This window comes from Aristolochia californica, unplaced genomic scaffold, assembly GCF_029961685.1.
Source record: "Aristolochia californica isolate CCGP_79_NKW_82.1479 unplaced genomic scaffold, dmAriCali1.0.hap1 SCAF_5, whole genome shotgun sequence".
Classification (NCBI taxonomy): Eukaryota; Viridiplantae; Streptophyta; class Magnoliopsida; order Piperales; family Aristolochiaceae; genus Aristolochia; species Aristolochia californica.
In genome coordinates, this window is record NW_027182214.1 from 393,951 (window position 1) to 408,392 (window position 14,442).

The following is a 14,442-nucleotide window of genomic DNA, read 5'->3' on the forward strand; positions in this document are numbered from 1 at the left end:
GGAGTGGAGAAGAAGCCGCCGGTGAGAAAGCGTGGTTTTTGGAGAAAGACAATGGGAGAAAATTGAAAGAAGCGATCGCCATTGTTGAGTAAATTTCAGTCTTCCTTCGCTCTGCAGGAAGTGACAAATCTGTTATCCGTTCGCGAGGAAGAAGATAAGAGAATTACGAAAATACGATATTAAGGAATTTAGCTTCCTCAGTATTTCGATTCCATTGATTTCTGATACCCACGAATTATTAAACTTAAATGTCATTAACTTTAATTGTAAATTTAATTATTTAATTTTTTAAAATAAAAATAAAAAAAGTAAAAAATAGGGCTATGTCCCCTTTTCCCTATGATTGAAACAGGTTTAAGGGACACCCATCCCTCTTCTTTTATCTTTGAGCAATAAAAATATGATAATATATTTTATTGAACAAAGATGGAAAGAGGGAGGAGGGGGTAGACCCTCCCTTATCTTAGTATGGAGGGAGTGTTACCTCATAATATAAGCCTCAGGCATTATGATTAAGATTAAGTAAACAAATGTGGTCTCATTGTTAGTGAACTTAATAGAATAATCAAATATTAGCTAAATTGCTAATATTACCCTTATTTAATATTTGATATAATAAAAATAAATTATTTAAAAAATATTTTCTCTTTTTCTTTCAACACCTTTTTTAAAGGGTTTTTTCAATAATAATATATTCACCTCAGTTATTTTTTTTTAAAATAAATATATGTATTAAGGGTGTAAATGTGTTCTTAGTATTAAATGAGTCATATTAAAATTCTTAAAAGTCATATCAAATATTAAGTCTAAGTTTAATTATTTATACCCATTTAAAAATACCTAACAAGTCTTGAACTCACTCCACATTCTAGAATAATTTTTTTAAATTATTAAAACATGTGACAAGCGTTACTAAGCATTATGGTTTCTAGAGATTTATGCTACCAAGATTTATGTGGCTTGCACCTGTACTATGTAGCATATCCATAGAATCATGTTGGTAGAGAAAAACTGAGAGAGAGAGAGAGAGAATGAACTCCACTTGGGAGGTATTATTTAGACTTGAGTAGAGTAAGTTGATGGAAATGGACAATTCGATTGATGTCTCACCTTGAAATAATAACGAATCCCAACTAATTTTTTTTTATCCTATGATATTTATAAGTGATTATTTGATAATTAAAAATCGATGAGGGTTCGAAGCGCAGCGCACACTTCATCTCGATGATTCACAATATATTGTAGAAATCGGATTCTTGAAATTAAACCGTGGAGATGATTTCGGATTCATGTTATTTATCTACGTGACTTAAACTCGGGTACTCCAATGCGGCTATAGTTTATCTCATACGTCCAAGTTTAATCTGATTCACGGTGAGATGAACCCAGAAAATTACAGCGGTTAAAGTTTTAGTAGTCAAAACAGAGAAAGGATATTCGGTCCAGTCGTTAATGTTTGAATAGTCAAAAAGACAAAAGCGGTCAACGACAAAGTCAAATATTCTCCTTCGTTGTCCTCGTTGGTCTCTCCTCGCCTTGCCTCGCCTCTGCTTTTCCTCTCTCCTTCTCTCCCTTTTTTTAAGCGAAAACGAACCGAAAGGTCCAGGAATAGAGAAACTTCCGCGTTTGTTCGTCCAACCGTCTCCGCGGACCGCCCTAAACCCTTCCCTATTAGGCCCTTTTTCTTCCCCCTGTCCGTTTTCAGTTCCTGTCCTCCGCATTCCCGAACAGTTTGTTGTTTAGCTCCTTCTGTTACTGCGCTTCTTCTGCCTCCGGTTTCATTTTACCCCGTCCATTTCCGATTTCTTCAAGCAGTGGCGGTTCGTTTCAGATCTGTGATCGCACTTTTTTATGCTTTGATGTCCGACCGCGGGAAGTGAGGATGCGAGAGGGTACAGGCGGAGGCCCTGTTTTCTTTTCGGAGTCCAACAGCAGCAGCCTGCCCCGACCCGCCAAGTTCAATACTAGTCCGCTGCAGTCCGATCCCAGCATTCTTTTATCCACGGCGAACGACGACGATTTCCTGGCTCGCGCCAGCAGTGACTCCGCCACCAGTCCCGGGTTCTACGATCGGAGTCCCATGAGCGCGGAGAGCTCCCCGTACAACATGTCGCCCTGGAACCAGACGTCTCCGTTCACGAAGTCGCCGTGGACAACGAACGCGAAAGGTGGTCATGGCGGCTTGGCTGATGAGAACTTCCCGCCGAACGGGCTCATTGGGTCGCTGGTTCGGGAGGAGGGGCATATCTACTCGCTGGCTGCTTACGGGGAGCTTCTGTACACCGGCTCCGACAGCAAGAACATCCGGGTGTGGAAGAACCAGAAAGAGTACTCTGGGTTTAAGTCCAACAGCGGGTTGGTGAAGGCCATCGTCATCTCTGGCGAGAAGATCTTCACCGGTCATCAAGACGGGAAAATCCGTGTCTGGAAGGTCTCCTCCAAGAACGCTACGGTCCACAAGCGCGCGGGAACTCTCCCCACCTTCAAGGACTTCCTGAAATACTCCATGAACCCGAGCAACTACGTGGAGGTGAGACGACACCGAAATTCTCTATGGATCAAGCACTACGATGCCATTTCTTGCCTCAGCTTGAACGAAGACCAGGGCCTGCTCTACTCGGGGTCCTGGGACAAGACTCTGAAAGTTTGGCGGATCTCCGACTCCAAGTGTTTGGAGTCCTTGAACGCCCACGACGACGCGGTGAACTCCGTGGTGGCCGGCTTCGACGGGCTGGTCTTCACCGGGTCGGCGGATGGGACAGTGAAGGTGTGGAAACGGGAGATACAGGGGAAGGGGACGAAGCATTTGTTCATGCAGACGCTGCTGAAGCAAGAGTGTGCAGTGACGGCGCTGGCGGTAAACCCATCAGCCTCGGTTCTCTACGGTGGCTCCTCCGACGGGTTGGTGAACTTCTGGGAACGAGAGAAGCACCTCAACCACGGCGGGGTCCTCCGCGGCCACAAGCTAGCCGTCCTCTGCCTGGCCGCCTCCGGCAATGTCGTCTTCACCGGGTCTGCGGACAAGACGATATGCGTCTGGAAGCGGGAGCGCGGCGGTCACACCTGCTTATCCGTGCTCAACGGGCACACCGGGCCGGTGAAGTGCTTGGCCGTGGAGGAGGACCGGGAGTTGACGCCGGATGACCATAGGTACATCGTCTACAGTGGCAGCCTGGACAAGTCCGTCAAGGTGTGGAAGGTGTCGGAGCAGGCAGCGGAGATGCAGTTCGCGCAGAACCAGCAGATCCCGCTGGCGGAGGAGGCCGGCCAGAGCTTCGCGTCGCGGTCGTCCCCCAGCAGGGTGAACAGCCAACAGAGGTTCTGATAGTTTGGAAAACTCTCAGCTTCTGCATGGAAAAGTCGGTCTGCGACATGGGAATGGGACTGTAAATACATTTTACGTAAAACTAAAATCTGTGAAGAGGAGAGCGACATTGATGATGAAATCCGCTGTTTGATGAAATCAAGAAGACAGATTTTTATGAATCCTTTTAAAATTTATGTATGATTTGTAAGTAATGAAGGGATCTGTGTGGGGTTCAGGCCATTGTTTTGATTGAGGAAGAGAGAGAGCCATTTTCAAGGAAGACTCTTGAGCCCCATGAAAGTATCTATTTTCACACAAAAAATAAAATAAAATAAAATAAAAAACTAGTTTTAAACTGTTTGTGATTTTTTATATAAGAGTAATTCTATAAAATATTTATTAAAATTGAATATATGTTTGAGAAAAAAAGGATTCAAGTCATGTCTTTTTTCTAAAGAATTTGCATAAAATGACATTATTTTTAGGCTTATATTTATAAAATAATCCGATTCTTTTTATATTTTTTATGACTTTATAATTTGTTTAAAGTCCTGGGGGAGGAGAGGGGAAAAGGGAAAGAGAGGGATTGTGGCCTCTCTCGCTCTTGCCTTTGACATTTAATCAATGCAAATATATGGTTCAGTTCAGCATCTCATATTTTCTCAATATTACATGTATCTTAGGTGAAGTTCTCTAACATAAAAAGTGACCTAGCTAATTGGATCGAATAAGTATGTTCATTAGCTAAACTAGTAAACCCAACAAGGTAAACTGAATTTTGGTCCTCATCCAATATTTACAAATATATAATCCAAGAAAGGGACTAGGTTTAGTTCAAGCCAATTGATCTATGTTATAAAATCCAACTAATGGTAAGCTCAATCTATGTTATAAAAGTCATACCACATGACTTGTTGGACCAGGTTCAATCAAAATTAGTTCCTCTCTCCACCCCTTGGTTTGCCCTAGATTGTGTATATACTTCAATCAAAACCGGTAATTTTATCTAATTATATTTGTTTACATTTCTAACCATTTGATTATTACAGGGTATGAAATAATTTTTTTTTACTCTTTTTAATAGTTCAAGTAAAATTATTGATTTACTCCTGTACGACTTTTTATTAAACAAAACAAATATGGGTAAACCATATTTAGTATCCTTTTACCGTTATTATGGTATATTTTAAAGGTCATTTGGTAATTGTACTTAGTTAAGTTAAATACAAAACATGACTCAATTTTTTTAAATATTTAATTAAAAATGAATTACTTATAAGCTTAACTAATATTTTAAAATTTTATTTAATATATATATATATATCCAATATTTTTATTTATTAATGTATTTATTATAATGTTTACGTATAAATATTACGATAAATAGTCATTTTACTATAACCGAATTGCGTATATCTTTTTTTTATACATATCAAATATACCTAAAATTTAATAGAACTAATACGTTCTACCCTATTTATCGAAAAAAAATCTAATACATATCGACTGATACACACGATATATTATAAGCTAATGGCTACCCTATTAAGAACTATTAGTGCTTCAATAGTTCTTTTTATACACATCAAATATACCTAAATTTTAATAGAGCTAATCCCTAGGAGAGAAAAATTGACCTATTATTGCATCAATAGTGTAACCCTTGTTTTTTTCCATGATTTATGAGTAAACAAATGAATTATGCAAAAAAATTATTTCTAGCTTTTTTTATTGGATCGATTCTCTACTGACTCAGAAGCTGAGCCAATCAAGAAGTTAACCCATGTAACAGTTTTTTTTTATCGTCGGTCAAAATTGGTTTTCTGAGCAAAATAAGACGACCAGATTGTTTGCGGCTCTTGACATCGAAAGCGTTTGGTGGGATATAGAGATTGAATGGCTGCAGCCAAGCTTCAGGCGATCTGGAATCACCCTGCTGGCCCAAAAACCAGTTAGTCAAAACTTTGTGCTTTCTTTTCTCATTCAAAATGAAGTTCTCTGCTCGTTGAATTATTAAATTTTTTTGTTTCTCTTCAACTGCATATCGATCCATTTCATTCGAGATTATTGGGAGTCAAATGTATTTGGGAGTCTTCTTGATGGATTGAAGAATTCCCTGTTAGATGTACTTCGATTCGATCGATTGGTGATTGGTAGCCAATTATAGATGATGAAGATTGTGCAACTTTTTGTGCTCGATGATAAGAAAATGATTCTTTTTTGAGTTAATATTGGAAGATGAAAATGGTTGTTTGGGTTTGCCTTTTTAGTTTGATATGGGTCCTAATCACCCAATATTTGTTGCGGCAATAGCTGAACGAAGAACTGTGTTGGATAACCAATTGTTACAACACAAGCGTAAGGATGGGATATGATCTGTAGATGCATTTTGTTTTTTTTATAAGATCATAGATTGGCTTATAGGGATCGCTAGGCGATAGGATGTGATATTTGAATTTTTGTTTGGTGGATTCTGCTTTAGTTCATTCACTGGCAGTTGGACAAATGTAGGTTATCGAATATCATCAACAGTTTGTAGTGATCGTCAAATTTCAATGCTCTCTCTCTCTCTCTCTGCTATATTATCGTCAACTCTTTGTTTGATGCAAGGAATTAAAACTTAAGAACTACAAGGAATCTGTCCACATGTAACTACTATGATAGAAGGAGAGATGATGACGAGCTTAAACAAATGTCTCGTCCATGTTATAAATGAGTGACAGTTGTTCCTAAAATGACTTTTGAACTCTTGAACATCATTGACCAGTCATATTTGAGATGAAGATCTATGTAAGTGTTTTATTTTTTAAAATAGCTTGGACTTTTTTCAGCTAGTGGACTATTTGATATCTGCAGTTCACTTTTGGGCTCCAACTTTTAAATGGGGTATCAGCATTGCAAATGTCGCAGATTTCTCAAAGCCACCTGAAAAGATCTCCTATCCTCAGCAAATAGGTGAGGCTTGCTATGCATAAACATTTTGGTGCGGAGTATATAAGTTTTTTACTTTGTCATGTTTCACATAGTTTTCATAGCTACTACCTTAACTTTAATCCTTTCTTCTTGATCCTCAGCTGTTACTGCCACTGGAGTTATCTGGTCCAGATACAGCACAGTAATAACACCGGTACGATTTCACTGTTTAGGCCACTCAAAAGGCACATTGTATTTGACAATTGCAGTTCTTATTCTGGTTAATTTAGTGGCTCTTTCTAATCATTTCTTGCAACAAAGAGCGAGAGGAGTTATGAGGATGACCTTTTTGTTTTTAACACATTGAGAAAAAGATTTTACTCTGAGAATGAGAAATTATATGATGGTGAAACAAAAGAAATACTGCCTAGAAAGGAGAAAATACATCAAAGGGTCAAGAAGCACAACTAATCAATAGGGAAGGTGTTGCCACAATAAGACATTGTTGGGAAGCATCTGTTCTAGCTAGGGAATCGGCAATACTATTTGCACTCCTGGAGGCATGTCTCCAAGCTATTCTGTGATTAGCAATTATGTCCTCATCTTGTCGGAGAGATGCAGAAAAGGGGTAAGTGGAGGAAATTTCCTGGAAGCCCAGCTAATGACTATTGCAGAATGCCCCCATCCCCCTCTCCCTCTCAAGTATCAAAATTTTAATTTTAGCCAACCAATCATTGGGGTTGACACTCAATTGGGATCATAATGTGATAGTAGGGAAAGAGGACACCAATTCCCAACTGTCCTGCTTAATCGACCTAGGCAAATGTCTAGCGTAGGGAGTTTACTCACTTAGAAGAGAATATGGTGAACATTTTTCTCAATTATGCAACAAATTGTTTAACTATGCCCTTCAAATGTCATAGATTGGCAAAGAAAATGAGCAGTAGAGGAAAAGGTGGCCGTAGTCTTCACTTCACCAAGACACAGCTTGCAAGCTTAGTGTTCAACAATCCTCCCTTGCTTAGACAAATTAATCTACTGTAAGGATCTGACTTTCCAAGGCACGCTAAGAAACAGAGTGACCTTTGGAGGGGGCTGGATCCTCCAGGTGATCATCTCAGCAGGTCTAGAACTCTGGTCCAGGTCAATCAGGTGTTCATAATGGGAAGAGATGATGTATGAGTAAGAAGATTAGTCTGTTTAGTGATCTCTAAGTCTGTTAGAGGATGCCCCAAATTCAGGTCTCAAGCTTGAGCGTTGTTGTTTGCAAGAAAGCTCTTTGGACCGGTTGTACAGGTCTTTCGTGACCTCTAATGTCCTTTTGCATCAAAGCTTCATGAGCGTCTATGAATAATTTATTTTACTGCTATGAGCTTCCTTTACACCATAATCTCAATTAAAATAACTTGTAAAATAATTTGACATTTCAGGACAAGTGAAGAGAAGGGAAAAAGAACAGAATAAACTTTAGTCATCTGGCATTGATCACGTGATTCTTCATAGTTCTATTCAATTGTATGTTGTATAGAGAACATACTTGTGAAAATATTGCACTATTTGAAAGGAAAGAATCCAGCAAAGTAAGCTTTATATTCAATTATTTTGATTTGATGATCCAATAACGGTCCTTTTCTTTTGTTAATGTTGTTTCTCACGCATGCCTTCCCAACCCTAGGGTGAGATGTGAGTTCAAGGCCTCACACTAAAAACTTCTTAATATACAATAAATGGTATTTAATCTACTACTATGCACCTCAGCTAGGATATGACTTTTTGTTGAACAACTGATCAGCTGCTTTTTTAAGCGTGTTAGTTTAGTAATTAGTGAGGAATTTTTATTATTTTTATTTTGCATTTTCAGTCTTTGTACTTCTTGTTTACCCTGGTTAATTATGGTGATTTTGCAGAAAAATTGGAACCTCTTCAGTGTAAATGTTGCCATGGCAGGAACAGGAATTTATCAACTAACTCGAAAGATCAAGTATGTCATCATTCCAAATTAGTGTTCATTGTGCTTTATGTAGTTGTTAGGGTACTACTTACTAGTTATTGACCTCATAGTGTACCTGATTTGTTCTTGTAGTATCTAGTGGTTCCAAACATACTTTTTAACTTGAAAGTGTGTGCTAATATGAGCTCTTCAATGGCTGAAAAGGAGCAGTACGTCTGTCAGTAGAAACAAGTAGAAACCCATTTGGATGGCTGTAATTTTAATTTTCAGCTGGCATGACTAGGATATCGTCCTCCAAAACTCTTCGACTATCGCTTTCTTATCCATTCAATTTTTTTCACCTCATCCTGTTCAGACAGCCATCCTTAAATCAGTGGCTGTGTTGCGTAATGTGGATGGTGGTTTATTCAAGTGCTCTTCCAGGGCCCCAAATGGTTCATTTATCTTCTGAGAATCAGACAATCTATATCTTTATCATTTTTAACAGAAAAGTAACTGTAACTTTCATTTCCAGAGAAATGCAAAATATTGTAATATTTACATTTTACTTGTTTGATTTGCTCCAGGCAGGATTACTTTTCTGAGACACAAACGGTGGTTGCCAAAGAATGAAAAGACCTGCTGTTTCTTATTGTATCTGGATTTTATTTGAACTTGTGACCAATCCATTTTGAAGAATGGAAAGTCTTGTAGACTGAGAATCTAATAATTGTCACAGTTGTGGAGTTTCTTAGGATTTCAGGGTTTTACATGGTATAAGGCAAGCATTCATTATATAAAATTTGCCCATTGCTTTCTGAATGGCCTAACCTGCTCCAGTTCTCTACATGTCTTTTCTTTACAATTTTAGTAACTTTTTAGTCCTAAACAAGACATTACAGTCCCAATACGATACATATTGGCTTATGCATTTCATATCATAAGAGTTCCAACACATTTCATGTTACTAAGATGCCGGTGTCAAAGTCTTAGGCAAGAGTACTTTCCAGGAGGTCACCCATCCTAGAATTACTCTCACCCAGGCTCGCTTAACTACGAAATTCTGAGTCAGATACCTAGCCAATACAACCCGAAAATACTAGCCGTTTAAGGTCCGAAAAACTAAGTACCTAACTCAGACCACAAACTCTAACAAGAGTGGACGGACCCACTCTGACACCCACCCCGCCCATTCTGGAGCCGCTTCTCACGGGATACGAATACAGGCCGTGGCGTGCCTAACTCTGATACCATGTCAAAGTCCTAGGCAAGAGTACTTCCCAAGAGGTCACCCATCCTAGAATTACTCTCGCCCAGGCATACTTAACTACAAAGTTCTGAATCAGATACCTAGCCAATACAACCCGAAAAGACTAATCATTTAAAGTGCGAAAAGCCAAATACCTAACTCAGACCACGAACTCTAACAAGAGTGGACGGAACCACTCTAACAGCCTGCCCCTGGTCTGAATAAACATTTCATAACAGAGGGAAGCCATGTTGTTGAATCTAAATATGATTCAATAACATAAGCCGTGTTACCGATTACACAGTTCATCTTCAACGGAAAGTACAAAACATCGACATTCAGGAGTGCCAGTAAATTTTGGATCTCCCACCTGTTCATAGTGTCTTGAGTGGCAGTATTCTAAACAAACAGATATCGTAAAATGTCTCTCTTTTTTTTTTTACAACACAACATAGAAAGCACTGTCATGAAGTTCCAAGAAAATAGTAACGGTGAAATTCCAGAAGAGAAGAAACATCATCTAATTAGAGACAAAGTGGCATTCTTTGGGGAATCAAACAACATTAACCAGACTCAAAACTTGTATCTCTGGAAGTAACGTAGCCACATTCCAAGCAAGTAAAACATGAGTTTACTCATCATCATAGCCCTGCAAAGATGAATGGGAAAAGTAAGAACAACGAAACAAATAATGGTTGACACTCCTAAATACACTGAAAAGGATAAATATTGCTGCATACTCCTTGTATTCGTCATCCACAGATAGTAGATGAAACAAAAGTCAAAAGCATGCAAGGCATCTGGATCTGAGCATTCGGTACCAACTCTCTACCTGGCAGTGAGTAGCTGAACTGCTCTAAAAGAGTGGAACAGCCTTCATTGGCCAAAAACACTTGAAGGCCTCAATAAGTGACTACTCAATGCATCAGTCGTTAGATGTCTTTGCAGAGGTTCTTATCACATAAGAAAAATAGTGACACGTGCTTCATAATCAGATTTTTATAACACTAGACCTCCCAAGGCAAACATAATTTATTGAAGTAAATTGCTACTCTAGTGAACAAAGGGCATTAAGGACTCTTTAAAACATAAAAAAGAGCAGAAAGGATTATAACACACAAGATCCAAAGAAAAACCTACATCTGCAAGTGTCTCAGACACGGCAAGCGCATAGCAACCAGGAACATTCTTTGCTGCAAAGAAAGGAGAATAACCACGTTAAACATAACTCTAACTTGCAAAAAGAGATGAATATGAGCAACTGAACTCAGACAAACAAAGAGATGTGTGGAATGAATTGTTTAAGACAGTGCTAGGAGTGTCAAACAAAGTAAACCAAGATAACACACCACCAAAACTTAAGAAGTGGACTTGGGGATATATTGACTCCATTACAACCATATAGTAGACTTTCATGATAAAAGATAGGGACACCCAAGAAAAGGAAAAATTGCTACAGTTTCAAACAAATAAAATTAATAAGCCTGATAAGCACTAAATTCCTTACACTGAATACACAAAAAGTGAGATAAAGCATGCAGTTATGTGTCTAAATCATGACCTAAATGTATTAATAAAACCATATATTGATAGAGCATAACTTAATAGTTTAACTGTGTCGCCACTCTTATGCAACAAGACAAGACAAGTTCAATGTGCAGTCGCTCACATAAAGTAAACTTTCTTTTAACTGTTTAATTTATAATTACTTGCAATAGATTGCTCAGAATCTGTTAGCCCAATGGTCACATGGGAAGTCTCCAGTGTGAGATATTGGACTCAAGTCTTATTAGGGGTAAGAGGTGTGTGTTCATGTGTAATCAACATTAAAAAAAAAAAAAAAAGAATTTGTGAGCCCAAACTAATCATTTCAAGAAGCAAAACAAACTCACAATAGTACATCGCAGGTCATTCATAAGTCTCAAGTGCATATAGATGTTTTTGTATATTCATCAGGTACTTTGTTCACCCAAGGAGTTCTTCTCTTTCTTTTCTTTCTTTGTTCACAGATAATGGCTCATGCGAATTATTGTACCATAACTACAGGAGCTCTTCTGTACAATAATATAACAGAGATTTCAACAAATTGAATACTGAAAATGGAAACATTATATTGGTGAAGTCATGATTTTTTACAGAGGAACATGTATCTGAACTACAAGGCGACTCACCAATTCTTAACCACTTAGCGGCCCAACTTCTAGTTGGATCCATGACAGTAATTATCCTGCAGAAAAACAAGAGAGACATCTTCAAATTTTACTTGTTCTAATCCTTTCCTATGTATTCATGATAAGTAATGGCAATTTGAATCTATTTATGGATATTCAGGTGCCTCATGATTCTACTTTCAGACCAAAAATATTACACATGACAGGCAAACTAGAAGGCAAAATAAAATCATTCTCTCTGTAGATATAATTGGGTTCTACCACAATTACCAGGATAAGTAATGGAAAAGGAGCAATGCATCCAAATGCAAAATGAAGAGACAACTAAGGAAACGTATATGAAATACCAGCCCTTTAGCACCTTCCCTACAAATGCAAATCTAACGAAAGGTGGACATAGTCTTCTAAAAAACTGTAAACTGAAATACAATTACTGCACAAAATAATCCACAACTAATTTAACCAAGGGATGATGTAACTGTTCACAGTCAAGACACAATAACTCATCATGTATTTTTTTTTTTGAGATGTATATCACATGTTATTTGCAGGTATGACAAGTAGAAATCTGGAGGTAAACCATGAAACCCAAGGGTTTCATTTTTTTTAAACACCAAGAAATTTTATTAACTGAAAAAAGGAATTAAATAGACAGTCAAGCCAGACTTCTAAGACAGAAGACATGACTTGTAACTCTATCTGTCAAATTCGTGTCTACAGAAAACAGATGACACAGTTATACTCCAAGAGACACCATATGCACGGGATGGGCCCTTAGAACAATGATAAGAACAATATTTTTTTTTTCTTTTTTGAGCAAATGACAAGGACATTACATAAAACCCTTGCAACGTCACTACCAGAAATATACAAGTACAGAGTTGTCACATATTGTCACTAGAGATTAATTACTAGCCATTTCTTCACAATAAAAACATGCTATTCACCCAGGAAGTATACCATCGTTGGCTTAAATGGATAAATTTCCCACCCATATTAAAGGTAGAACCAACAATGAATGACAGGAAAAGCAGTACAACAGTAATACTGACAGAAAGCAAATAAGGGTCACATACTACATACCCAGTAAAATTTGGTGTAGTGTACTCCACCACATACTCATGCTCAGCTGTCATGTTTAAATTGGGACAGTTTTCACAACCTGATTCCCTAAACTGAGCATCAATGAGAAACATCAGTGCCAAGTTTTTGCCTATGTTTGATACTACAACTTTGAAAGAAATGTGCAGCATACATACTCGGCATTAAAAAAAAAAGGTGGAGAAGGAGTTGGTTAGTGCTGAATATGTGAAGGAGTGGAGATGTGGATAAGGAAACGAATGGAAGTGGGTTGAGAATAGCACACATGTTAGTCATGAAAGGCTAAAAGACTGCACTAAGTTGGCAGGTTCATTTACAAGTGCTCAGACTGATCTGGGTCTGGCTGGTTGGGAAGTTTCAGTTTGCTGTTGAAAAGCAAACAAGACAGAGGAAGCTGAAATCCTCATGATTCATGTTAGATCAAGGATTGCAACCAATGTATATAAATTCATAGAGAAAGGTGAAAACTCCAACATAATGAACCAAAACAAACATTGAAAGAAAATGTTACAAGGAAATTTAGGAAAGAAAAAAAAAGAAGATAATCCTAAAATTTAATTACCAATCTACTCCATCATGGATTGAGCGTTTGGCTCAATGGCCACATGGGGAGCTTCTAGAGTGAGGTCTTGCGTTCAAGTCTCACTAGAGAAAGGGTACAGCATTCACATGAAAGAAAAAAGTATCATCTAAGACCCTTGGTGCACAAGAGAAGTGAGCAATGCAATTCCCACCAGCAGACTGTTGGGTGGTAAGTAAATCACCAGGGACAAATTGAAATCCACGCCTCATGTCTTAAGAGAAAGGAAGTGAAAGCCTTTCATAAGGGGCACTTGAATTGAGAATAAATGTTGTGGCATGGTCTTGCACTTGAATTTTAAAGATAATAACAAAGAATAACTCACCATAGACTAGCTTTAAGAAATCAAACAAGTAAACCAAGCAATTTTGTAAAACAGTAAAATAAAAAGCAAAGAACCTGATCATAAGTTTTGACAAGCCTGCACCGTCTGCAAGCCCTAAGCTCATGCCCAAAACTTGTTGGCAGCTGTGCAACTTCCACCATTTTTTCTTCTCTAGCAAGTGAAGATCTATACTTTCCCGCCATATGGACGAAGAAAACAAGCCTGAAGGACGAATTAAAATGAACCTACAAAAATAGATAAATATGTCGGGATTTCGAGGGGCCTACTGCAAGCAAAATAAGCACATATGCAATATGAAGAAAAGATAGCAATGGAGGATGAGTGACTCAAAAATGAAGCTAATTGTTTGTTTGAGTTCCCATCAAGCAGCGTTAAAACAAAATAAAACATAAAAGAGAACCCCATATGCTTGAAATCCCTGGGAATACAGAATTAATGCTTTTATTTGAAATAGAAAACAGAAGAGCCGAAGCAGAGGTAAACAAGAACAAAGTAAAATTCACCAAGGTAGCGGCTGTACGGGGGGAAATATACAGGAGCAGGCCTCCCTCGATCGGTAAGACTGGCGGAAGAACGCAGAGCAGGTTAGAGACCCGTCGGGTTTGGAGAAGTAGAAAATAGTATCGCCCCACCCTTTTTTGACACTTAGGTTCGGCTCGTCTTTCACTTAGGTTCGGTTCGCTTCTCTTTTAGCAATTCAAGGCAGTAACCAGGTGCATTCACTTGAAGACTACCCTTTCTTTCGAAGTGGGCATTTCGGGATTAGGATTTGAATAAATCTTATATAGTAACACCAATGGTGCCGATCAATGGTTCGAAAGTCTCTAAGGTCGTTGCATGACCTA

General features: G+C 38.3%; 3 protein-coding genes across 7 annotated transcripts; 2 read left to right on the forward strand and 1 right to left on the reverse strand.

The window, feature by feature from the left end:
- The first annotated feature begins 1,882 nt into the window (after positions 1-1,882).
- LOC137966259 (protein JINGUBANG-like) lies at positions 1,883-3,325 on the forward strand. The gene has a single exon (XM_068812830.1). The coding sequence runs from the start codon at positions 1,883-1,885 to the stop codon at positions 3,323-3,325; it is 1,443 nt and encodes a 480-aa protein (XP_068668931.1).
- Positions 3,326-5,126: 1,801 nt separating this feature from the next.
- LOC137966452 (mitochondrial pyruvate carrier 4) lies at positions 5,127-8,972 on the forward strand. Its single transcript, XM_068813064.1, has 5 exons — positions 5,127-5,258; positions 6,164-6,262; positions 6,382-6,434; positions 8,128-8,201; positions 8,738-8,972. Exons 1-5 carry the CDS (start codon positions 5,204-5,206, stop codon positions 8,781-8,783), a joined length of 327 nt encoding a protein of 108 aa, XP_068669165.1. The 5' UTR covers positions 5,127-5,203; the 3' UTR covers positions 8,784-8,972.
- Positions 8,973-9,732: 760 nt separating this feature from the next.
- LOC137966072 (transcription elongation factor SPT4 homolog 2-like) lies at positions 9,733-14,357 on the reverse strand. 5 transcript variants are annotated; one of them, XM_068812544.1, is made up of 6 exons: positions 14,118-14,357; positions 13,651-13,798; positions 12,654-12,745; positions 11,571-11,626; positions 10,540-10,592; positions 9,733-10,048 (listed from the first exon to the last, which is right to left on the reverse strand). In XM_068812544.1, the coding sequence occupies exons 2-6, from the start codon at positions 13,777-13,779 to the stop codon at positions 10,031-10,033; spliced, it is 348 nt and encodes a 115-aa protein (XP_068668645.1). In that variant the 5' UTR covers positions 13,780-13,798; positions 14,118-14,357; the 3' UTR covers positions 9,733-10,030. The 5 variants fall into 5 exon arrangements, with proteins under 5 accessions (XP_068668645.1, XP_068668644.1, XP_068668643.1 ...); XM_068812543.1 differs by having other exon boundaries at positions 14,101-14,357; XM_068812542.1 differs by having other exon boundaries at positions 13,651-13,821; positions 14,132-14,355.
- Positions 14,358-14,442: the final 85 nt, after the last annotated feature.